Source organism: Gorilla gorilla, chromosome 1, assembly GCF_029281585.2.
Source record: "Gorilla gorilla gorilla isolate KB3781 chromosome 1, NHGRI_mGorGor1-v2.1_pri, whole genome shotgun sequence".
Lineage (NCBI taxonomy): Eukaryota > Metazoa > Chordata > Mammalia > Primates > Hominidae > Gorilla > Gorilla gorilla.
Window position 1 is genome coordinate 79798910 of NC_073224.2, and position 24003 is coordinate 79822912.

Here is a 24003-nt window from a genome sequence, read left to right on the forward strand (position 1 = left end):
ACAGGAATCAATTAATAACAAACCCTATAACTCACAGGACTTTTCTTCAGGTTGGCCAGTCCCCTGGAGAAGGAAATTTGCAGAGACACAGCCTCCTGCTTATTCTGCAGCTGGAAGCTTTGGGCACATTTAGTTGTAAAAGCCCCTTTACTGACTGAATTCTGCATGCTTGAGACTCTTCTGTCTTCCTGCTGACCTCTCCTTCCAGTTAGTTACCTCCTGTTGACTTCTCAAGCCTTTTTTTATTTGGCACAATGTAACAGGCACCAATCTTCACCTCGTTGCCTCTCATGAAGCTAATTCCTACCCAGCATAACAGTCCAAAACTTGATAACATTTCTCATATAGAAATGTTATCTTCACTTCAAATTTGATACATACATTAGCTATGTTGCCTCATTAAAACAACTGAAACTCTTAGTTCAAATGTTTTCCTCCCTTCCCTAGCACAGTGAACTGAATAGAGCCACCACCACCTGGTATTCAAGCCGAACTATGAGAATCATGCCAGACTGCTCTCTCTCCTTCATTTTCACATCCAATCAATCACCACATCATGATTGCTCTACTCCCTCAATATCACTTGGAGCTCTCCAGCTCTGATTGCTACAGGCATTCCTTGGCTTGGAGATGCATCACTTCAGTATCTGCCTCCGTCTTCTTGTGGCATTCTACCTGTGTGTGTCTGTGTCTCACGTGGCCATCCTCTTAAAAGGACACCAGTCATATTGGATTTTGGCACCCCTACTCCAGGCTGACCTCATCTTAACTAATTACACCTGCAAAGACCCTATTTCCAAATAAGGTAACATTTTGAAGTACTAGGGGTTAGAATTTCAACATATCTTTTTGGGGGGACAAAATTCAACTCACGTCGCCAGCTGTAATAATCATCTGCTTACCTGTTTCTTTCCTTAAGCTGTAGGTCCTGAAGGAGAGTTACCATATCTTATTTGACTTCATTTTCTTTGTGCTTCCTTTTTTTTTTTTTTTTTTTTTGAGACAGAGTCTCCTTCTGTCACCCAGGCTGGAGTTGAGTGGCGCAATCTTGGCTCACAGCAGTCTCTGCCTCCTGAGTTCAAGTGATTCTCCTGCCTCAGCCTCCCTAGTAGCTGGGATTACAGGCACCTGGTACCACGCCCAGCTAATTTTTGTATTTTTAGTAGAAATGGGGTTTCACCATGTTGGCCAGGCTGGTCTCAAACTCCTGAGCTCAGGTGATCCACCCACCACAGCCTCCCAAAGTGCTGAGATTACAGATGTGAGCCAGCATTCCCAGCCTATTTCCTTGGTGCTTACTGTGGTATCTGGTGCATAATAAACCCTCAGTAATTGTTTGCTGATTGAGTGAAAGGAGAAGCATACATGTTAATTACCCTTCTAACAGATTTCTCAGTTTTTCAATATCTTCAAATTCTTCTTTATTTTAGGTAGTTGCCAAGGCTGTCATGTTCCTAAAAGCATCCCACCTTTTAGCATTTGAACCTGAAGTTCTCTAGTCTCTCAGCTTCTCCTTGCCCCATTCCATCCCACCCAAAACTCCTCTCTTTGATCTTATTTCCCAGTGTCATCAAGTCCATTGGCACATTTCTGGCTTCATTTCCTCCCCACTCAACCTAGATCTCACCCCGAAATCCCTGTCCCTTTTTATGAGGGCCACCCTGCCTGGCCCAACCTCAGCCTTGCATTGGTTTTCTGTGTGTGTCTCTGCTGCTCTGGAGCTTCCTAGAGTTTGGGAGAGTCTCAGAAACGGGCTGTGGGTAGGCATTCTGTAAAACCAGCCATGGACTCCAGCAGCATCGAACTCTTCTTACCCATTTCTTGTCATGTGCCAAAAACCTGTCCACTGTCCTCAGGCCTCAGCTCTTTCCCAGACCCTCCCTGTCAGCCTCAAACCTCAGATCTAACTTAGTGAAATGGGAACCTGGCTCCCTCACCTTCCTGTCATCTTACTCCCTGTCACCTCTCCTCTTGTTCACCCCCCTCACTCCTTTCTTTGAAGTGGATGTGTTCTCATGTCACAGCTAAATTCTCCACCCTAAATTGTTGTTTCAACTCCTCAATTTCTCCAGTCTTTGCCCCCCAGTCAGCCACTTCTTGCTTTTATGATCATACCTACACATCCTCTATCTCTTATTCAAATGTCAAGTGATCCCTTGACCCTTTAACTCTCCACATGGTTTTTCTCAGTTATTTTCACTGCCTGTACTTCCTAAGAAAAATACATACACTTATTGTCTTTAATTTTATCACCAGTTAATTTCTTAAAGATTGTTGATGCTGGTGTTATAATTATTACCTTGGAAGTTTAGACTCAATTTGGCAATCTCTCCCTCTCTTCCTCTTCCTCTTTTCATCTTCCTTACACACGCAAACTCTCATACACACACATACAAACAGCACAGTCATGGAAATTGTTCTAATATCACACACTTCTGCTAACTTATAATCACCAGAATCATTCATTAAACAGTTTGGCTTGGTTTTTTTGTTTTGTTTTGTTTTGTTTTCCTGAGGGCTTTGCTGTGTTTTGAACTCTGCCACATGCTGCTAATACAGTGACAGGAAGGCTCACAGGGTCCCTGCCCTCGAGGGACTAACGCTCTGGCAAGGGAGTCACTGAAACAAACAACTAAATAAATACATCACAAGTACTTACAGATTGTGAAAAATACAAGGGGGTAAAAAGACAGGGAGGAGTGGACTAACCTGAAATGGGGGAACCGGGGCCTCTCTGAGGCAGTGTGTTTAAGTTGACGCTGAAAGATGAGAAAGGACCAACCAGGTCAGAAGGGAGGGAAAGAGCTTTCCAGGCCTAGGGCACCCTGGATGGCCCTGGAATGGGAGAAAGCCAGGCCCCTTCTAGGGACTGTCAGCCACCATTGCTCTTATCATCATAGATGATAGCCACCATTGCTACATCATCATAACAGGGAGAGAGAGGCAATGGGCAAGGTTGGTGTGGTAGGCAAGGGCTAGAGCATGCAGGAGTCTTGATGACCAGGGTGAGGATTTAAAGCATGGAAGTGGCATGATCCCCCTATAGCCCAGGGCTTAACTCTCACTTTCTCAGAGAGGCTCCGCTTCACCATACATGCTCAAGGACTGTTTCCCTTCTTCAGAGCACTTTCCTCAACATGTGGTTATATATTCACGAAACTCCCTGTAACAGACCCCCATCAGTTTTGCTTCTGTTCACCTCTGTATCTCCAGAGCACAGAGCTTGGCCATGCCAGCTGCTGAATACATATTTTCTGAACAAATGAGTGAATATTTCCTCATTTCTCTTAGGTATGATTTTTGGCAATTCAGCCTCTCTGAGCCTCAGTGAGTTTATCTATACAATAGGAATATTAAGTGATCAGTCATTGGACTTGTTTTTACTGTCTTCTGTTTCTGTGTCCTTTATGTTGACTCCCAGTCTTTATCTTTGTACTTGCCTCTCTTCTAAATGTCAGCTCTGCTTAGCTAGCTACCTGCCGCACACCTTGCCAGACGTTCACAGATAACACTCAGCCTTTTCAGTTCAACCTTATCATTTCTTGCCCCACTAGACCCTCCTCTTACCCCCACACACATAAAATGATCCTCTGGAACTACATGTTTCTATTCATGGCAAAATCATTCTCCTAGTCCTTCTAGCTCAAAACTCTGAGGCCATCTTACACTATTTCCTCTTCCTCGACCACTGCTTAAAATATCTTCCAAGAAATTCTGCCTAAGAATTGCCCTTCTCTTCCAAATCCATGTCTTCCCACTGAATTCAGATCCTAAGTACTCATTTTACCTTGATTGCAAAAGGCTTCTCTACTGGTTCCTCTCCCTCTGGGTTTCTCTTTCCCATTTATCCTGCTTTCACAGAAGCAAAATCTTGGTGCTATCTTCCTGTATTCAAAACCCATCAGTGGCTCCCCATTCGCTACCCAAGTATAGATTTGCTTTCAGGTACCATCATGTTATGGCTTTAATTTATTTTTTGTTATGGCTTTAATTTATTTTATTTTTATTTATGGGATACATCTCTGTATCCCACATTTCAGATGAACTGGACCCTTTGCTGTTTGTAATGTTCCATCACGTCTACCCACCTCCATGCCTTTGGTCATACTATTATTTCTGTAGCAAACCTCCCATCCTTCTGCACCTTCAATGCCTAGACTCAGTGCATCCTTCGAAGCTTAAAGCTTGTCTAAAATAGCTCTTCCTGACTGAGCCTTTTCCATGACCCTTGAACAGGATGTGATTTCTTCTTCCTCTGAACCAACTCACTCCCATTTCACTTGCAATCTCTTCCACCCTGCCTGGAAATGAGGATGTCACCCCAAGTCATTAGCCTTCAGCCAGTGCAGCCCAGTGACTCTCCTTAGTTCTCCTGCAGGGGCGGGTACTGATAACTCACAGACGTCTTTGCCAGGGCTCTGGTGTCTGAGAGCTCTGGGCTTGAGCCCTGGCTCTGCTGCTTGTTAGCTATGAGACTTTGGTTTATGTTATTTAATTTCTCTAGGCCTCACTTTCCCCACCTGTTAAATAAGACTAATATAACAGTTGTGCCTCAGAGAGTCTTATGAGAATTAAGTGAAAAAAAGTACTTGGCTCACTGACTAGTATAAATGCATAAAAAGTAATGGCTTTTACTTGTTCAATCATCAAAATTGACAAAATAAATGCCATAGTTTCTTTACTTGCCATCCTTGTTTCATCGGCTCCTGATCCAGGACAAGGACCCGGCCTTTTATCTGTGTAGCCCAGTGCTCTCCGTAGCACCTGTCTCATCAGAGGTGTGTGATAAACACTTGAGGAATGAATCAGTGCATTAATGACATTCTTCATAGCAGAAAATGTGTATTAATCATTTCTGTGTCCCTTGACTGTATTTAGCCAAATGTTTTTTTATATGGCAACTGGATAATATTTTTTAAGTAAACAGATAAATGAAGAAATGAATGAGTGATTGAATTAATAGTGAAACTTGCTAAATATATGTTGAATTTAAAACAGATTAGTAGATAGAAAAAGACTTTGGGAAAAGGATAAAAGCTCTATACTAAATATAGTTCCTTGATGGATATTTTATTCTTCCCTGGTTTCCTTATTTTGTCAATTTTTCCTGGCATAAAATCACAGAAATGTAGGAAGCTATGTTTTATTTTGTACATCCTGTCCCTTATTATTCACTGTCTCTTGTGCTAGTACTGTTCATTCTCCTACCTTGTCACTGGAATTTAATGTGAGCGTCTGTGGTGCAACAGGAGGCCCCAGGTTTGCACCCTACTTAGTACTGGGATGTAACATTCAGTCGTGAATATGTGTTAAACTGTTTTTCTTGTACAGGGATGGATTTGCACAGATCCATTGCCAAGCTCTTGTCCTGTTCATTTGTGAGCAAAGATGGGTGTCCGGGGACACATGACAGGCTGTGCACATGGACGGGAGTAAGCGAGCTGAACAAGCTTTCAGGACCACTGAACTTGAGACCTTGGCTGTATGAGCCCAGGGTAAAAGTCAACTGAGCCTTGAGATGCAGAACCAGAGAGAAGTGGTGGGAGGAAGACAGTAGTTACTATTATCACCATTTTACAGAAAAAGGAAACTGAAGCTTGGAAAGGTCAAATATCTTTAGCTGTATCAGTTGCATGAAGTTAGCAAGAGACTTGAATCCAGAACTTGGACTTGAATGGAGATCTATCTGACTTCAGAGCTAACCCACAAAACCCGAGCCATGGTGAGACTGTCTTGGGGTGATTTGTGTGGGAGACTGCAGGGTCAGTGTTGGTCAGCGAAGGACCCTGCTGTCAGCATGCTCTTTCTGCCTGACTGCTTTCAGTGTCTGCAGCAGCTGCTAGCAGGGTGAGAGAGGAGGAAGAGAGTAGTCGTGAGTCTCACCAGCCATCTGACTCCCTACCCACAAAGAAAATGCTGCAGCTGTGACATGTGTGTTTGTCAGTGTGTGTCACATGTGCATGACCACATGTGTGTATGTGTGCATAGGTGGGGACATCTGTACCTGTAGATGCATTTCTGAATGTAGGAAAATCTCAATGCTGCATAGTACTGTTTTCACGGAACTGTTGATCCTCAGAAACAGAAATGATTGACAGTTTTTCAAAAATGAATATGCATCTCATATAATTGTAATGAGATTTGGGATATCTTAATTCATCAATAAAGGGGACAGGAAGGAACTCAATTTGCTTCACCTCTCATTATCCAGAAATTTAAAAAATGGGTTCCAGTGAATTTTTAGGCTGGATTGCAATTTCTGTTTCTATGGCAATTATATTATACAGAATGCCAAACTCATCTATAAAGATCAGCTAAGGTGTGAATGTATACATGTTAGGTCAGCAATTCCCAACCTATTGTGTGCTTTAGAATCATCCACCTAATATTTTAAAAATACTGATGTTTGACCCAACCCTAGATTGGTGAAATGAGAGCCATCAAAATTTGAGGACGAGTTTACCCATATGTTGGGTGAATCTGATGTACCAAAGTTCGAGAACAATTCTGCTTATGAGAGATGCCATGGTAAATGAGATTCAGTAGCTATTTTAATGAGAGCATATTTATAAAGGAATATAGGTAAGTGACTCTAATACAACACTGTGTATGCTAATATTGCCCCATGAAAACACAGGCAAGGGGACAGGTAATTCTTTTTATGCACTACAGATAACTTCTGCTCCACCCACTACTTTATACCCGGAGGCCACTGATGGACAAGCTAAGCTGATGCCCAACCAACAGCCCTGTATGTAGACCCAGTGCTGCCTTTGTATATTTTCTCCAACAGCTTTATGCCCATGATAGGGAGAAGAGCAGAGCAAGGTGTGGGAGAAATCCCAGGATAGTGCTCCGTGACAATCCTCCCCTCTGCCCCTTACTAGCAGTGTGACCTTGGGCTACTAATGTGACCTTGCTGAACCCTTGTTCACCTTTGCCGCTTGGGGATAATAACACAGCTGTAGAGTTCTCTAAGTAGCTGTGAAATGACACATGGACAGCACCAAGCAGAGTACCTGCCTGGCTTGTGGAAATGCACAATAAATGGCAGCTGCTATTACCAGCTTTTTCTGACCCACTCAAGATTTCTTCCCTTTGCCTTATACAATTCTTGATCCCAAAATATACAGGGAAACTACAGTTCTCTGGGCTAAGCTTCCCCCATGTGGAGACAGATGAACTCTGCCTCTGCCTTCTATGATGACCCTTAAATCAAAGGAGCAGCTAGCCCTTCTCCCTCTAAGTCAGGTGCTGGGAGTCAAGGTATGAATGCCTCCTGAATAACTGGGGCCTATGACAGTGCCCCTCACTTTTTTATTCTCTGACTTGCTCTTTGTTGGCTAAAAGGCCGAGTGTGATGACAAAAAGTTCGAGTGTGAACACTACATTTATGTTTACATGTGTGTATATGTGTATTTGTCTTTATTGCCATGTTTTGGGGCAAGGTTGTACCCTTGAGTTTCCAAATCTAGAAGAAAAGGTACAACATTTTGTTCACTATTACCAGTTTCAAAATCATTTGATATATCTATAAAATTTCTTTTCAGGGTGGGTGCGGTGGCTCACACCTGTAATCCCAGCACTTTGGGAGGCCAAGGCAGGCGGATCACAAGGTCAGGAGTTCGAGACCAACCTGGCCAATATGGTGAAACCCTGTCTCTACTAAAAAGTACAAAAATTAGCCGGGCCTGGTGGAGGGCACCTGTAATCCCAGCTACTTGGGAGGCTGAGGCAGGAGAATCGCTTGAACCCGGGAGGCGGAGGTTGTAGTGAGTTGAGATCGTGACACTGCAGTCCAGCCTGGGCAATAGAGCAAGACTCCATCTCAAAAAAAAAAATTCTTTTCAACATTTAGAATCAAGATTCCTATTAATGTGTGTATAATAACAGTTAATATTTATTAAAAATTGACTGCATCCCAAGGTTATTGAAAGTTATTTGCACATGTTAAAAAAGTATTCAACCCTATGCAATTGATGAGGTAGATAATATTATTATCCCTAATTTATAGTTGAGAAAATTGAGCCACAGAAGGAAGGGATCAAGTCAGTTTTTTATTGTTCTATCTTTAAATGATATAATTTATATAAAGCACCTGTGTGCACATATACATAAAATATAGAATGAAAGTTACCCAAAATAATGATTAAAAATTAATAACCAAAGATTATCAAGAATTTGAAATTTATTTATATGCAGTGTTCAACAATATCATGTTTTTGTGGCATATACTGTACTTCAGGATTCCCATTTTACATGTGAAGAAGTTGAGGATCTGTGGTGCTCTTGTTTGCCTGAGGACATAGGAGCAAAGGGGAGTTTGCACTGGTAACTTCCATGGAGGGCCCTTCTTATATCCCATTGCCTATGAAATGCCAGGAGTGGGCTGGGATGGCAGCACTCTAGTCAGGAGTGGAAACTGTTCATGCCTAATTACTGGAAGGAGGCCTGAGTAATAGGCATGGACAGGCAGGCAGGTGGATGTGGTGGTGAAAGCTTTGCATCTTGATTACCTCTGTTTTCTCAGTTATTGAGGAAGCACATCATGTGCTGAGGGAGAAGATGGGGGAGGAGGTGTCAGAGGTTTGAGAGAAAGAAGGTATGAAAAGGTGATCTAGAGAAAGGGAGAGTGAATGAACGAGGAAAATGTAGTTTGATCACTGGGCAGTATTCAAGAGCCCACTTGAGGTTAGCGGTCAGGGATTTTAAATGAAACTAATCAGTGTGGTGGCCAACTGCATTCATCTGTGCAAACACAGAAATGGAGCCACAGGGTCATTGAGTTTAACCAGTGTTGGAGTGTTTCAGACAAGTATGATGAAGTGATGGAGGAGCGTGGGAGTTGAGGTTACATGAAAGGGAATGATTACAATAATGGATGACATAATTTAATGTGAAAAAAGAAGGAAGAACATACATGAGGTGGGTGAAGGTCAGGAAAACAGTGGTAGAATGAATAAATTCTAAGCATCCAGGAGGTAGAAAATTGTTGTGGCATTAGAAACAATAAGTTGGGAAAGTAGGAGATGATGCTTAGATATTGGGATTCTTGAAATTGAGGCCAGGGAGGGGTTGCAGATATTGGTTACCTAGGACATGACCATGGGAAAAGGAGGGTAGAGATAGGATCATTAGAGGAGAAAGGTCAAAGAGCTGAGTGACTTGATCTTAGTGAATATTTAAGTTACCAAAAATTATGGAGAAGTGTTGGGAGAGGACAGTGATCCAGGATCTGAAATGAGGAGGGAAGATGGGGGCAGAGCAGTATAGGTATGACTGTAGCAAGGAGGGAAGTGGATAGGGCACTCTCATGGCATGAATTAATGAACTTATCCAAGGTCACAGAGATAGTAAGTGATAGAGCCAGGTTTTAAACCTACTCAGTCTGGCTCCTGCACTTACGTGAACTACTCTTCTAATTACTGACAAGTGTGTTATTTTTCTGTATAAAAAAATTATAAATAAGTTTGTTTTCTACTAATAGACATTAAATAGTACAGTCATATCAATATTTAATTTTTCTTTGCATGAGATTTATATGGTAAAAAATAATATGAGTTTGAGGCCAAGCATGGTGGCTCACAGCTGTAATCCCAGCACTTTGGAGAGCACAGGCAGGAGGATTGCTTGAGTCTAGGAATTAGAGGCTACAGTGAACTACAATTGCACCACTGCATTTCGGCATGGGTGACAGAGTGAGATCCTATCTCTAAAAAAATTAAAAATTAAAAAAAAGTAGTAGTTCATTTAGCAACTGTAGGCACTCTTCTATCACCATTTTATTTTATTCATTGAAACACTTCAACACTGGTTAAACTCAACAACCCTGTGGCTCCATATCTGTGTTTGCACAAATGACTGCAGCTGGCCACCGCACTGATCGGTCTCATTTAATATCCCTGACCGCTAACCTCATGTGGGCTCTGAATACTGCTGGCTGATCAACATGTAATAACTCGAGGCGCCATTTTGTCTGCATTTTACAGTTGAAAGTACAGTCATGTACCACATAATGACATTTTAGTCAACAATGGACCACATGTACAACAGTGTTCCATGAAACTGTAAAACTATATTTTTACTGTACGTTTTCTATGTTTAGATGATAAATATTTACCACTGTATTATAATTACCTATAGTATTCAGTACAGTAACATATTGTACAAGTTCATAGCCTAGGAGCAATAGGTTATACTATATAGCCTAGGTGTCTAGTAGGCTATACTATCTAGGTTTGTGTAAATGTGCTATAATTACACAATGACAAAATCACTTAATGATGCATTTCTCAGAATGTATCCTCATCATTGAGCAACTCATGATTGTACTGAGGTTAGGGAAATCAAAGGACTTATCTGAGGTCATATAATTCAATGATTGCCTCATCCAGGGCTTAAATTCAGCTCTGTCTAACCCTCAACCTCATTTGCAACACAGTGGAGCTCTTTCTTGAGCACCTGCTATGTAATGATACTACTGTGCGCATTGTGAGTATAGTAGTCATGATGTCAAGGTCCTTTATATCTGGTGAGCAGAAAATAGTCACTATATATAAAGGAAAGTGCAGGGTGCCATGAGAGAATATAACAAGGAAATATAACCTAGTCTAGGAGTGCCAGGGAAGGCCTATTTTAGGAAGTCATTTTTAAGTTAGACTTTAAGAATAGTATAAGTTGTCCAAGTAAATAGTAGTTGAGGGACAGGGGATATGTCGGGGGTGGTATTCTAGGTAGAGAAACAACATCTGCAAAGGCCTCAAGGCCCTATAGCATCCTTTGTAAACTTTAGGCATCATTATTCATCATTATTCTTACTACCTTCTGATAAAGCCATAGGTTTACCAGATAATCTGGGGATTGGTCGTTCCAAGTACTTATTTTTCCCAGAACTAGTAATGATTGTGAAGATAGTGACATGTAATAATCTCCCCATCTTATCATTAGGATAAATTGAGGCATGTGATGGTTCAGCCAATTGCATAGCAGAAAAATTCATTTTTGCCATTTTTCTCTTCACCCTTCTCTTGTATATATTGCAAACTGCCTTTCTCCAGAAGCACTTTTTAAATGAGCCTCTATTCTCTCTGTTTCACTACACCCTTCTTGCGATTTATTTACCTAATTTAGAAAAGGAATATTTGTTTAAATGTTCTCACATTACATATAAATATAATATCCCATACTGGGACCCCAAAGTGCTATGAGTAGCTGGTCAGAAACTTTGGAAACCATGCTTCTATCAGAAACTCAACCGAATGTGGGCCAGAAGCAGGCTTGAAAGGATGTGCTTTCATTTAACTGTGGACAAATATTTCCATTTGTAAAATGTTCCTTTTATGACAGGTAGAATAATATGTAAGTCTGGAAAAAGCTTATAGTTTCTCAAAGCCCTTAATGAAATGCCCTACTCATCACTGCTTCTGAGTGAAATATCCCATCTATGCTGGACTATATCAAAGAGAATACACACACACACACACACACACACACACATACATACCCCATACCCACATTCATATATACACAGATACATATATACATACATATATTCTCTCTCACTCTGCTTATCTCCCTACTTTCCTTCTTTCTTGCTTTCTTTTATCTATCTGTCTATCTATCTGTCTGTCTATCTATCATCTATCTATCTATCTATCTATCTATCTATCTATCTATCTATCTATCTATCTTCTATCTATCTATCTATCTCATCTATCTACCTACCTACCTACCTATCTCTATTTCTTCTCCCTTTCCCTGGATGGCAAGTCTTATACAAGGGAGCCTACCACCAGACATGCTGGCCAACAGCTTCTGAGCTCTGTTTCCAAGTGCCACAGTTAGGTGGAAAGCTGGGACTAGCACTTAATCAAAAAGTGAATTTAAAGGACCCTTGTTAAGGCAAGAGTAGTCCCTTGCTGCACTGAGGTAGCCCATATAAAAGGAGCATCCAGTCAGGCTGGTCACGCAGGGTCTTTACTCACTCACTAGGTTACAGAGTGAAAGAAATGCCCAAGCTATCAGCATGAAGGACAAGCATCAAGTCAAATCAAGGCCACAGCCAACCTCTGGCCCAACACATCACCTAGACTAAGGGAAAAATCCCTGCAAAAGTGGATATGTCCTAAAGGGGAGGAGAGAGAATTGGGAGAGAAACCAAAAGCTTGAAAATTGCCAGTGCTTAGAGAAGACTCTGAATAGACTGTGGGTATTGTGTGAGACAGGAGGAAGAAAGAAAAGGCAAATAAAAGATTACCACTAGTTCTCAGCATACGCGTTTCCATGTGTGCCTGCTGGCTGCTGTGCATCCGTTACAATGGGCTCCTCTGTGGCACAGGCTATGTTCCTGCATGGGCATGGGTCTGTGGTGCTTCCTGTGATGTGCCTGAATGGAAGCCACCTGTAGCTGCCCACATGGGACGACAATCTTCAGGGTCTTTATTTGTTAGAATGAAGATCTAAACAAACAAACAAACAAAATTCTCTATTCTGACTAAAAAGATGTGAGTGGTTTGCCCTGCATTGAGAGAATATTGGAGACCACATATCAAAGTGGATACAAGAGACTGAAAGTTCCTTCCGATGGCAGGGTTCAACCTCCTGCCCCACATCTGACCTGACACCATCCATGGGCTCCTCGATGGCCTAGTGCCCTTTCCACAAAATGAATATTGGCACAGTCTGCTCAATAATGCTGCTCACTTCTAATTGAGGCAACACTCTTACCATTACAAACAGACAGAAGCTGAGGCTTGCCACTCACTCTCCTTTCTAGCTCCAGCCCAGAAAACCAGATAGGAGTTGCTGTCTCTTTAGAAGCCTCTGCTTACCTGGCCGAGAGATTGGTCCAGGTTGCTTATCTGACTCAGAATATGTCAGGCAGTTCTCCCACAGATAATTTTTTTTCCTAATGAGGAGACAAAGTGTTTCCTCTGTGGCCCATACGGCTAGAGGCCATCTCCACCATGTGTCTTAGCTGTTTGGAATGAAGTCCATAGTCTGAGAAACAGAGCAAAGGGAGGAGAGAGACACATACAAGGGCCTTTAGACCCTGCTTACAGGCATCTCAGAGGCAACTTCCATTTAAACCTGGATACAAGACTTCATGATAGGCTTTTTTTGGGGGGGTGGGTGGTTCTTACTTTCACTTGCACTCAAAAAGCCCAAATACAGACGCCTTTCCTCTTTCAGTGGATCTCAAGTAAGTCCGTTTCAAAGCGTTATGAGTGCTTTTACGTCCAGCTCATTACTTTGCCCCGCCTTTTCCTGTATGGCCATCTGTGGCTTTCTACTTGTGTGCACCAAGCTCCCCTGCCAGACCCTCCACTGTCATTCCATGCAGTGCCAACACCAGCCTTCCCTGCACCCAGGATGGCAACTCTACCACCAGCCATTACCACTTAGCTTATTTCCTAAAAAGCCCTTCCTCTTCCCTTTTAACATTCTCAGTGGTTTGTCTGGGTCTATATGTGTTTCTTCACAAAGACCTTAGATTCCTTTGAGGGCAAGAATCTCTTTATCCCAATTCCTGTTGCCTAATATCACAGTTCACACACAATAGGCCTCCACAAATATTTGCTAAATAAATCAAGTAAGATTTCTCGTCTCTCTGACAGATCATTCCGGACTAGAGGGAAGAAATTAAGTAAATTCCCCTTTATTCCTTTGCTGGTGCAATTTGCTACTCGCTGACTTCTCTTCCCATTTCACAATATGCTCTTCCCTGCTCTTTGTGTTTAACGTCAATGCTGTAGAGTGAGTTGCCCAGTGAAGTGACCACTGGGTGGGAAGTGGGAGGTGGGAGGTGGGGTGTCGGGGCTTTGGTCTTTCCATACTCATGTTGCCTCCTCTCCAGCCTATGTGAAGACATCTACAATCTGAGTTAAAGCCTGGCTTTGGCATTGCATTTGCACCTTAGGGCAAGACACTTCTTCCTCTATTGAAATTTGGGAACCACTCCTTATAGTATTTATATTTGATGCATGTAATTGATCAATTTAACTTATTTAACAAATGATTCTATGTGTGGCACTCACTAAATGCCACGCACTGTTCTAGGCACTTTAATTACATTAGCTAGTTCCTCCTCATAACAACTTTGTCAAATAAATACAGTTGTTACCATCAGCCTCATTTTACAGATGAGGATATGGGGTTACAGAAGGATGAAGGAACTTGCCCAAAGTCACACAGTGATTGGTGGCTAAGCTGGCATTTGAAATAGGCAGGCTAACTCCAGAATCCATGTCCTGAAACCACTGTGCCCTGCTGCCTTTAAATGTGATCAGGATGGGGTCTACACTACACTCCTGCCTCTAAATGTGATCAGGGTGGGGTCTATGCTGCACTCCTCTACATCCTTCCAATTTGAGTTGATATTCTTAATTTTCAGGCCCCTCAAGAGCAGGAGGTCTCCTTGACCTAAACTACTTAGCAACAGTGGATGTGTGCTTAATAAATATGTCCAAGCTCATTGCTTCCTTAACTTTGGCTTTGGCTTGAATACAGATTTATTTGTGTCATTCTGCATAGCTAATTGTTCACACAGTATTTAATGCCAGTCATTTGGCTCCTGAAAATATATTTTCAAACAACCTAGAAACTATGCCAACAATTAACTATAATTACACATTGTATCAGTTTTGAGTGCTAGAAATGGCTGGAAGGCAAAATGTATGTTATTTAAAATGTTAAACTGACAGTAAATAAAATATGATCGTACCCAAAATAGAGATAAATAAAATTGCACGTCCCTCTTTTTTTATTGCCCTTTCTAGGTGTCTGGGATTATAGGGAATATTTTTTTCTCATGATTTCTAGACTTTTTCTTGAATTAACAGATAATTTTAGCTGTGCATTAATCACCTTTTTCTGTTCAGCAAAAAAGAATCAAATTCAAACCCGACTCTATGGGTTCACCTACAATGATGAACAAACATAAAAAACACCTGGGGAGGGGCCTTTTATTTGATGCAAGAGTTATTCACAGTACATTGTTTGGATACTTTATGGAGCCAATTCTTGCCTCTAGGTATTTCCAAATTAAATCCCAGGAATAATGCATTTATGAATAGTAAGCTTAAATAATGAACACATTCATCCTAGCCACTTCCTTATATAGTTCCAATGGCTTTCCCTAGCAACAAATAAAGACTCTGGGTAATTAATTTGTTAGCTTGTTGGGTTAAGTTGGTGATTTCCAACACTATCAATATTTTGTAACAAATATTTTTAACCCCTTTTATTATGTGTAAATAAAATTTATAAATAATAAAACCTGTATATACAAAATTTTAACAAATATAGTATCTCAATATTAATTAAGGGGGAAATAAGAAAAATTTATAATGATATAACTGTTAATATTTAATAATTATATCTTCCTATGCTAATTACAATAAATATTTTAATGCTCAATTACAATAAAATAAATAATAAATTTTATAGACATTTGTACCTAGTATAGATTCACCATAATATAATATATAATATAATATGCAATACTGTATTATGATATGCGTGAGAGCAATACAGACTGATACACATGTGCTGTATTGGTGATTCAAAGTGATTATACAATGTGTAACCTCCCCTCAAATTATAAAGTAGTTATGGACCTAGAAAATTCACTGTGTATTGAAACTGTACTTTGTGCTTATATGTCAATGGAATTAGCATCTATGCTCAAACCATTAGAAGCAGGTTTTCAAAACTTAAATAAATGTCTTGCATGATATTCAAAAGCTTGTAGGACATGGGGAAATTTTTGTTCTGCAGAACTGTCCTGAGCAATGCACTATTTTAGCCATCCTAGCCCCACCTTCTAAAGGGCAATAATCACCTTCAGTCATTGTGTCATTGAAGAACAACTGCCATACATTTATCAAAATGCCCTCTATGGGGTGATACCCTCTGCATTGAAAACCACTAGATTAACTCCTAGTATTAGAATTAGTCCCAAATAATAATTATAATTTATTCTCCTGACTTTTTGTAGTCCTTGAAAACAAAAGGAATGTCTACAGTAAAATTGTCAATAATTGGGTTCATTATGAGACTGTAAGTTGTGCAAGTGTAAGGGCTAAATCCACCTAGTGTGTGCAATAGCTCAGTACTCACAAGATCTGGGCTTTGCTAAGTCTTGCTTTAATAATTAAACAATGGGCTTAGAGATCTGGGTTAGTGAAAAGATATACACTATTTAAAAGAAATAGTCTTGTTACTTTCTAATACATGTGACAATACCTAGATGTTCACTAGAAGGAATTACAGTTAAGAAATATTTGCAAACACGATTTCAATTGTTTCTGTTTGAGTGAGTGACATTAAAATGTTTGAAGATGTCTGAAACCTATCAAAGACCCAGAATCCTCTTGTCATTTTGAATAAGAAAAGGAAACATGTTGAATATCCTGTATGAGCTGTAGTCTTTGGCCTAAGAGGTCTGCTTAATCTTCACAATGGTCTGTTAGGTAGCTATCATTTATTGACCCTATAGGAAATTAGGACTGGCAAGCAAATTATCGGTCCGTGGTCAGACAGTTGGTTCAATGTGAGAATGAGGTTTGAATCCAGAACTGTCTGATTCCCAAGAAATCACGCTGGTCTTCTTAAGGGAGATCAAGCTAGGTTTCTGTGAATCTACATCTAAAGGACCATGAATTATGAATATGTGACATCTATCTTCATATGGTTTTACTCTATATGTAGTTCCAATTGTCATGGCTATTAAATTCCATTTTCCTAGTAGTTCAGTGATTTTTACATTTGTCGTGTTCTTCGTCAGGTCCCAGGATTCAAGGTCGTGTGTGAGCTCATATTAGTGAGCTTCTTGAGGGCAGAGGCTATGCCCTGGATGGCTGGGTGTCTACCACCTAGCACTGTGCCTGATACGAAGTGGGTGTTCAGTGAGTATTTGTTGAGTTGAATTTAATTGAATGATGTTTCTTCTTTTAGGCCATGGCCTTACACAATATTTCAGCGAGGCTTTGACCTGGTTTTGGGAGAGCAGCCCTCTGATAAAATATTTAGGTAAGTGATTGTCTAGGGACTTGCTTATGTATGTCTGCAAACCCTGTGTTCCGCTTCCCCCGAACTTACTTTCCTAGTGGTAAAGTATAAAATGGGAAACACCTTGAGTTGTCACGGCCACCTGCTAACAAAAGTGTTTGCCCCCAGTCATGCCCAGGGACAATATGGAGGACCTGGAGGTCAGACAGGTTCTGTTTGGGCCCTGGCTTCCTTCTTTGCCAGCTCTGGGAACCTCACTAATTTACTCAACCTCTTGAAGCCTCCAGACTCTGCATTTGTTAAATGGGGCTATATTACATGCCTGGCTGGGTTATTGTGAGGGATATATGAGATAATGCAGGGAAAGTCCCTGGCACAGAAACTGGCACAGAGTAGGCAATTAATGTCAGTTTCTGCCTCTCCATTTTGCATCTAATTTGCACCTTCCTCATAGAGTCTTAAGTTGTTCAAAATGAATCTCTCCCGCCCCTGCCTTCCCCTTTTCTAAACTCTACCTCATTATTATTTTCTTTTACCTACTACTTTGCTGATCAAATTGGATGCTTCTACTTCCTCCCAAATTTCTACCTACATACCTGGGAATAGCACGTATTAGAAAGGCCCACAGCAGAGGAATAATTTGAGTGCCAGCCAGGAAGGATTCAATTATCATAAAGTTTAATTCATACTAGGCCTTAGCTGAAACAGTTTATTTCCAAAATAAGATCTTACCATCCATTCATTTTGTCAATCTATCATTCACTTAACATACATTTGCTGAGTTCCTTCTAAGTGCTTGGCTTGACAGTATGGGCATGAATACATGTCCCTCCTTGAGTAAGTCCTCTAGTAGAGGAAGTGAGTAGTCCTGCATAAGCGGCTGATGAATTCAGCTACTGCATGCCTTTTCTGGACAAATGGTGAGCAGCGTAGGACAAATGGAAGACTTGTATCCATACAGTTTGCTGAGTCTCACTTCTTCACTGCCACCTTTCTAAGCCCCTTCCTAGACCATCCCTGTCAGCCATTCCTGGCTTAGGTGTTAATTTTTGCTCCTGCATTTGCCTCCTAGAGCTCACTCTTTTGCAAAGCTTCTACTGCTCCTCCTGCAGCTCGGGGTGGACTCAGCTTAGCCATAGCAGTGTTCTATTAGGCATGCTCCTAGCTAGAGTGCAGATTCACAGAACCACTTCCTCAAAGGACTTTCCCTTGTCCTTTTCTCTCCTGAGTGTCTGTCCCAGGGAAGCTAATGGCATTGGCTACAGGCCGCTTTTGAGGATTTGTGCTGCAAGAGATGTTAGCTCCATTCCTTGGACTGTGACATGGGCATTAAAACTTTCCAACAAGGATTTATCATTCGGCTGACTTTTTCTTTCTTTTTCCTGTTGCTGGTCTTCCAGGACTTCAAAGCGTGATAAAGATAAGGCAGATGAGGAGCCCAGTGGAATCTGGCTGATTGGCATGGATAAGTTCCCCATTCCCTAAAAGTCAGAAACTAACAGTTTGGAAAACAAGGGCCTTAATAAAATTGCTATTCAAGCAAAACCTGCACAAAAACTGTTTCTATCCCCACAAGCACCATTTATGTTGTTTTCAAAGTTGCTGGCTGCCAACTGGATGTTTTATCCAAGCACTATAGTGGGGGCCAATTGTGTGGTTTGACCCATGAGGTCAGATATCTCAGGAGCCAGTGGGTTAATCAATAAGTGATTAACAATTTTTATCCCTAACATGGAAATAACTAGCCTCTCAAATGAAAGCAACGGGTCACAATCTGTTTATTTTAGGTACCAGGAACTTTAATAGAAACCACTCTGGCATCTGAGTAAACCACCTACCAACGACCACTCTAAAAAATTCTATGACCTGGTCAGTGACTGTAACTGGCTACTTATTTGCTACTATGCTCACTCATGATTTAGTGTCCTGTTGAATTCCAAGCTCCTGAACATCTCTCTGGACTCTGAAATAGAGTTTCAATTCCGCCATTTAAATCTTTTTACTATCGAATGCCAACATACAATTTCCTCTAAATGAGCCACTCTTCTTCTAGAGAACCTTTTGTTCTTAGTTGAATCTGTTTTGTAAGTGATCCAATATCTGCAATAAATTGAATATCTCCCACTCTGCTCATTTGCTCATACCCTTTCCTCTAGCAAGAATGCACATTTTTCTTGTAATATAAATGCTACCAGTTTTTATGGTCCAAATCAAGTCTCCACCAAACTCAGCATCTATTGAACACCTACTATTTCAAGGTACTGTTTCAGATGCTGCAGATATAACCAAACAAATATGACCAAGATAGTCTCTGACTTCAAGCATTTACAGTCTCATCCAAAAAGCAGTCTCCAACCCTGGCTGTCTATGAGAGTCCCCAGTGTGCTTTAAAAATGACCAATGATCATACCCAGAGCAAACTAATTAATTCATGAGTTCTGGAAGGTGTGGCGAGGGCATGAGTGTCTTTTAAAAGCACTATGGTGATTCTAACCTGAAGCCAGGTTGAAGAATGTTGCTCTAAAATGTCTCCAATCCACTGTGCCAATCCGCAATGACTTTACCCCTGCAAATGCCTATAATATACTGATTTTAATATGTATTTGTCAACTATTTTGTTTAATATTTATTTTTCAACTGCCTATTTTTCCCCAATGAAATGATGTTCTTCTTGAGGGAAGGAGTGGTGTCTTATATCACTTTAAATATTTAACATCCAACATACAATTTTGAACACAGCAGGCCTTCAATAGATATATGTAGATAATCATTTCAGGCATTTCCTAAAAACTTGAACCCAGAGTAAGAAAAGACCTTGATGTTCAACCTAACCTTGATAATCTGCAATCCCAAATAACTTGGGAAGGGCCCAAGCTAGACTCAAAGGATCTAAGAGGACCCTGAACCTACTGACTGAATCTTCCCACCAAACCCATTCCAGTGTCCAAGAAGTCCTTTCCGCTGTGGCTAGGATCACTCCTTTCCACTAGACTATGGGGGTAGGGATTGGTACAGACCAAATTGATCCCACAGAGACCTTCCCTCAAAGTGAGTGCCTGCATCCTTTGGAACAATTCCTTGTCCTGGAATAGCCTGCTCTGAGGAAGCGTGGAGATGCCAGGTCAAGAGCAATTGATCCGTTTCCTCACATTCCATTTAATGGCAAGCCATGGTGAGACCACAGCCTTGTTCTGTGAGAGCACTCTCTGGTGAGTGTTTGCCTCTGGACAGGAATTTCTAGCTCTAGTTGAACACAGGGCTGTGTGCAGGACTCAGTGCACAGCTGAGCCATCAACTGCACTGGTCAGCACCAGCTGTCTCCAGAGAAGGCCCGAGTTGGGAAAGCATTCTAGATGCTCACCCAGCTTCTCTTGGGTAGCTTTTTGAAGTTGTTCCTGCCAAATCTGCATGAATGAGGGACAAATGAGATTTTAGGACACAGCTTTTCTCTGACAGTTTGTTCTATATTTGGTTTTTGGAGTTACTCAGTAGATTTTGCAGATGAAAGAAAACTTTAGAATTCTGTAGGCCTGAGCCAGCATGAACTAGAAAGCTGCTGGGATCCATACCTGAGAATCAGACCAATCCCAATTTTCCCATTTACAGAGGGTGACCTTGGAGAGGTTACTAGCCTTAAAAATTAGTTGATACATCAGTAAAATGGGGCCAGATGACCAGCCTCAGAGGACTGTTGTAAGGATAAATGAGGCCACACTACAGAGCACCTGCCTCTTTGCAGTTCTCTGCAAAGGTTAGTCTCACCCAACACCTGACTTTGCTTCCCCTACAGGGTTTCACCTTGATCTTACCAGAGGCTGCTTTTCTTATTAACATGGTCCAGTGCAGTGTCTCAGGAGCTGCTCTGCACATAGGAGGTTTCTCACAATATCAAATTCATTTCCACCTTAACCTTTAAATCCGTTTAAACCCAGAGTTTAGCCTATACCCTGCTCTACATGGAGGATAATCTTCACCTTTGCTTCCACCTTTAAATTTGAACATTGAGATTATGTTCCCCAGAAACTTGTGCAAACTAAAGAACCTAATGAAATATCATTATTTATCGGTCAATAAATATTTATTGAGTGATGTCTTTGGGGCAGAAATTGTGTGAGGCAGTGGGGATACAAGAATGACAAGAACTGTCCTCTGCCATCCAAGAGAGCACATTCTTCTGAGTGGTGATGGATACATGAAGAGACAGGCACAACTCATCATTTCAGGAGCAACAAAGGGCTCTGAGTCAGGTGCACAGGCTCAGCCCCTTGTTCAGCCTGAGGGTAGAGGGTGAAGGCCCTGGGGAGCTTTCTGGAAGGGGTAGGATCTTACCTGAGTCTGCAAATGATTAGAAGTCAGGCAAAGAAGAGAGGGAAGAAAATCCAGAAAGAAGGACTATTAGGAGCAAAAGCAAAGAGGTGAGAAAATCGGGACAACTTTAGGAACTATGGTCAGGTCTCATTGTAAGAGCAGAGGGTGACCCAGGGTTTGGTGAAAAAAGAAGCTGAAGAAGCTATCAGCTATCGGGGATGACCTCTTTGGAGGTTGGGACTTTATTCTGTAGGTACAGGGTGCCATAAACAGTTTAAGTTGGGGGAAGATGTGATTTGCTTTTCTCTTAGAAATATTAATGTATTCAGAAGAGGAAGAGAAAACTGTGAGATGGATGGGCATGGAGCCTCCTCTTTCAAAAGAAAAATTAACCATCAGAAATGTATCAGAACTGCCAACGGCTTCCTAAAATCAGTTACATAAATTATAAACCACAGGTCACAGATTTGTTGCTCTGCATCAATGCAAATATTGTAATTTTGAAATCAAAATAGAAAACAAAATTTTATTTCTATGTTCAATAAGCTGCCTCCTCCTTGGTACCATTCAAACTACTTGTAGACATTCTCTCTAAAATGGTATAATAGCGGAGGTGCCCCCACTCCAGCCTGCCTGTTATAATGATGTTTCTAACTCAAAGATGTCCATTATGAAACGCAAAGTGAAATTATACAAATTCTTGGAGGTTGTTTTCTTCAACCTACATTATCCTTAAGTCCAAGATTCCAGGTACCTTGAGGCGATCAGCCCTGAATGGGCTCCTTAATCTTACCAGATGAAGTGTGTGACTGGGTTTTTGTGTTTGTGTTTGTGTTTGTGAGTGTGTGTGTGTATGTGTGTATGAGTGAAGGGGCTGTCATGCTTCCAATTTTGCTAACTGCTTCACAGAAGAATGAAGTGATGAACTTCTATTGTCTCCTAAGTAACAAGCTTTCCTCCCCTGGTGCAGGCACCTCCCTGCACGGACCTACTGCTTGATACTCCTGTGAGTGGGGAGAATTGAGTGACTCTTTCAGAGTCAGAAGCATCTCTGACATTTCAATGCTGCTTAATGCAGAGGTTCACCAACTGGTCAGAGAAGTAGGTGCCCAAGAGTCAGGGTGGAAACGGGAGAAAATCCCCCATAACCTGGCCACTTCCCTCCTACCAGTGGCTCTGCCTGGCCCCTGGAAATCCCCTGCGTTAAGCTGGCACATGTCCCACACCCCTCCAGCTGCTCTAGGGCCCAGGACTCTCTTTCAGGGTGTAGGCAGAAATCATGTGGCTTGGCTGCCCTCTAACTCATGAGCCCTAGTCAATGGGTCTGCTCTGTGGCCAGCTTACTGGAGAGGGCTACATTTTTTTCTTTTTAAATAAAAGATCTGAAGTCATCAATCTGGTTTCCTAGAATTTCAGGCAACCTGGGGAGGGGAGAGGGTTGTGTATGGGAAGAGAAAGGAGCAGGATTCTGAAATGGTGCTGTACGAGCAGCACACTAATGGAGCCAGCGCTTGGTTCTGTTTAATTGTAAGCATCCTTCCATTGTTCCTCTTTCCACATTAAGTGGGGAGGGGATGCCAGACTGCCACAGCCTCCTCATATCCCATCCACACTGGCTTTCATCCCACAGACTATTTTTGACTATGAACACAGAGCATTTGAATGCCTTTGAAATGAAATGAATGAATAAATAAACAAATAATCTCTCATGGTTTTCTTAAGCTCTCCCTTGAAATGCTGATTGATTCTTTTATTCCTTTTAGCCCTTGTTGTAAGAATAAAAAAAAAAATCTTCCCTGTATCCCAAGGGTTAGCACCTTTAGCCAATGGTGTGGGTAGGAGTGCAGAGAATAAATCTGGGCCTGTTTTGTTCATTTGTTCATCTGCTCTTCCCTCCTCCCTGGAGGCTCTTGGCTTCAGTCATTTCTGTTCCCATCACACAGAAGCTGTAAAGGGGTGCTTTCTTTCTTTCTTTTCTTTGTTAGGGTTCCTCCAGTCACAGAGAGATGCCATTGCCGCCACTGTGGGTGTGCAGCCATGGGATGGGGACGGTGGGAGGTTGGCATCTCTCTTCAATTAAAATGCTTCCAATTATATCTGACTCAAGACAGGGGAAGCCCAGCTTCAAATCCGAAGAAAGCTGGAACTTGCTTTTTATGACTTGATAAAAACTACTTCTAACAACTAGTGAGTAGGCACCATAATCAGTTCTCCAGCTGCCTGGCCATGTGAGCAAGCGTTGGCCTCTCTGCCTCCTTAGAACTTAGTCATTGCACCCATAAAAAGGCAGTCTTTCTGAAAAGGACTACAAAGGGTGAGAAGAAAGCACTGGTAATGGAATGCTAGATCCCCCCAGTGGTGAGTGGTTATGCCCCCAGTCATGACCACCTGGCACTGGATGTCCCTGCAGATTCACCTACACTCTTGGGGAGGGCATGTGGTTGCCCCTCAGCAAGAGCTTTGTGATTCCACCAGCCGAACTGGCCATCAATCCATCAGCAAAGTGCAAGACGGACATGACCGTGATGGAGGATGCTGTGGAGGTCAGGTGAGTCTGGCTTCAGGACTGAGGCCTGCAATTGGCTTGGGAAGCAGAATGAGAAACTACCTGTAGGTTTTAGGTGCTGGGGAAGGAGTCACAACAAGCTAAAAGGAAAAATTGGCAGGCAGCCTGCAAATTCCCCC

At 41.7% G+C, this 24003-nt stretch overlaps 1 protein-coding gene across 3 annotated transcripts in view; it reads left to right on the forward strand.

Moving 5' to 3' along the window:
- ASTN1 (astrotactin 1) overlaps positions 1-24003 on the forward strand; it is a 307688-nt gene that overhangs the window by 182214 nt on the left and 101471 nt on the right. For all 3 annotated transcript variants that reach the window (XM_055377935.2, XM_055377933.2, XM_004027951.5), the window contains exons 9-10: positions 16957-17031; positions 23729-23866. In XM_055377935.2, the coding sequence (XP_055233910.1) occupies positions 16957-17031; positions 23729-23866 (213 nt within the window). The remainder of the gene's footprint in view (positions 1-16956; positions 17032-23728; positions 23867-24003) is intronic.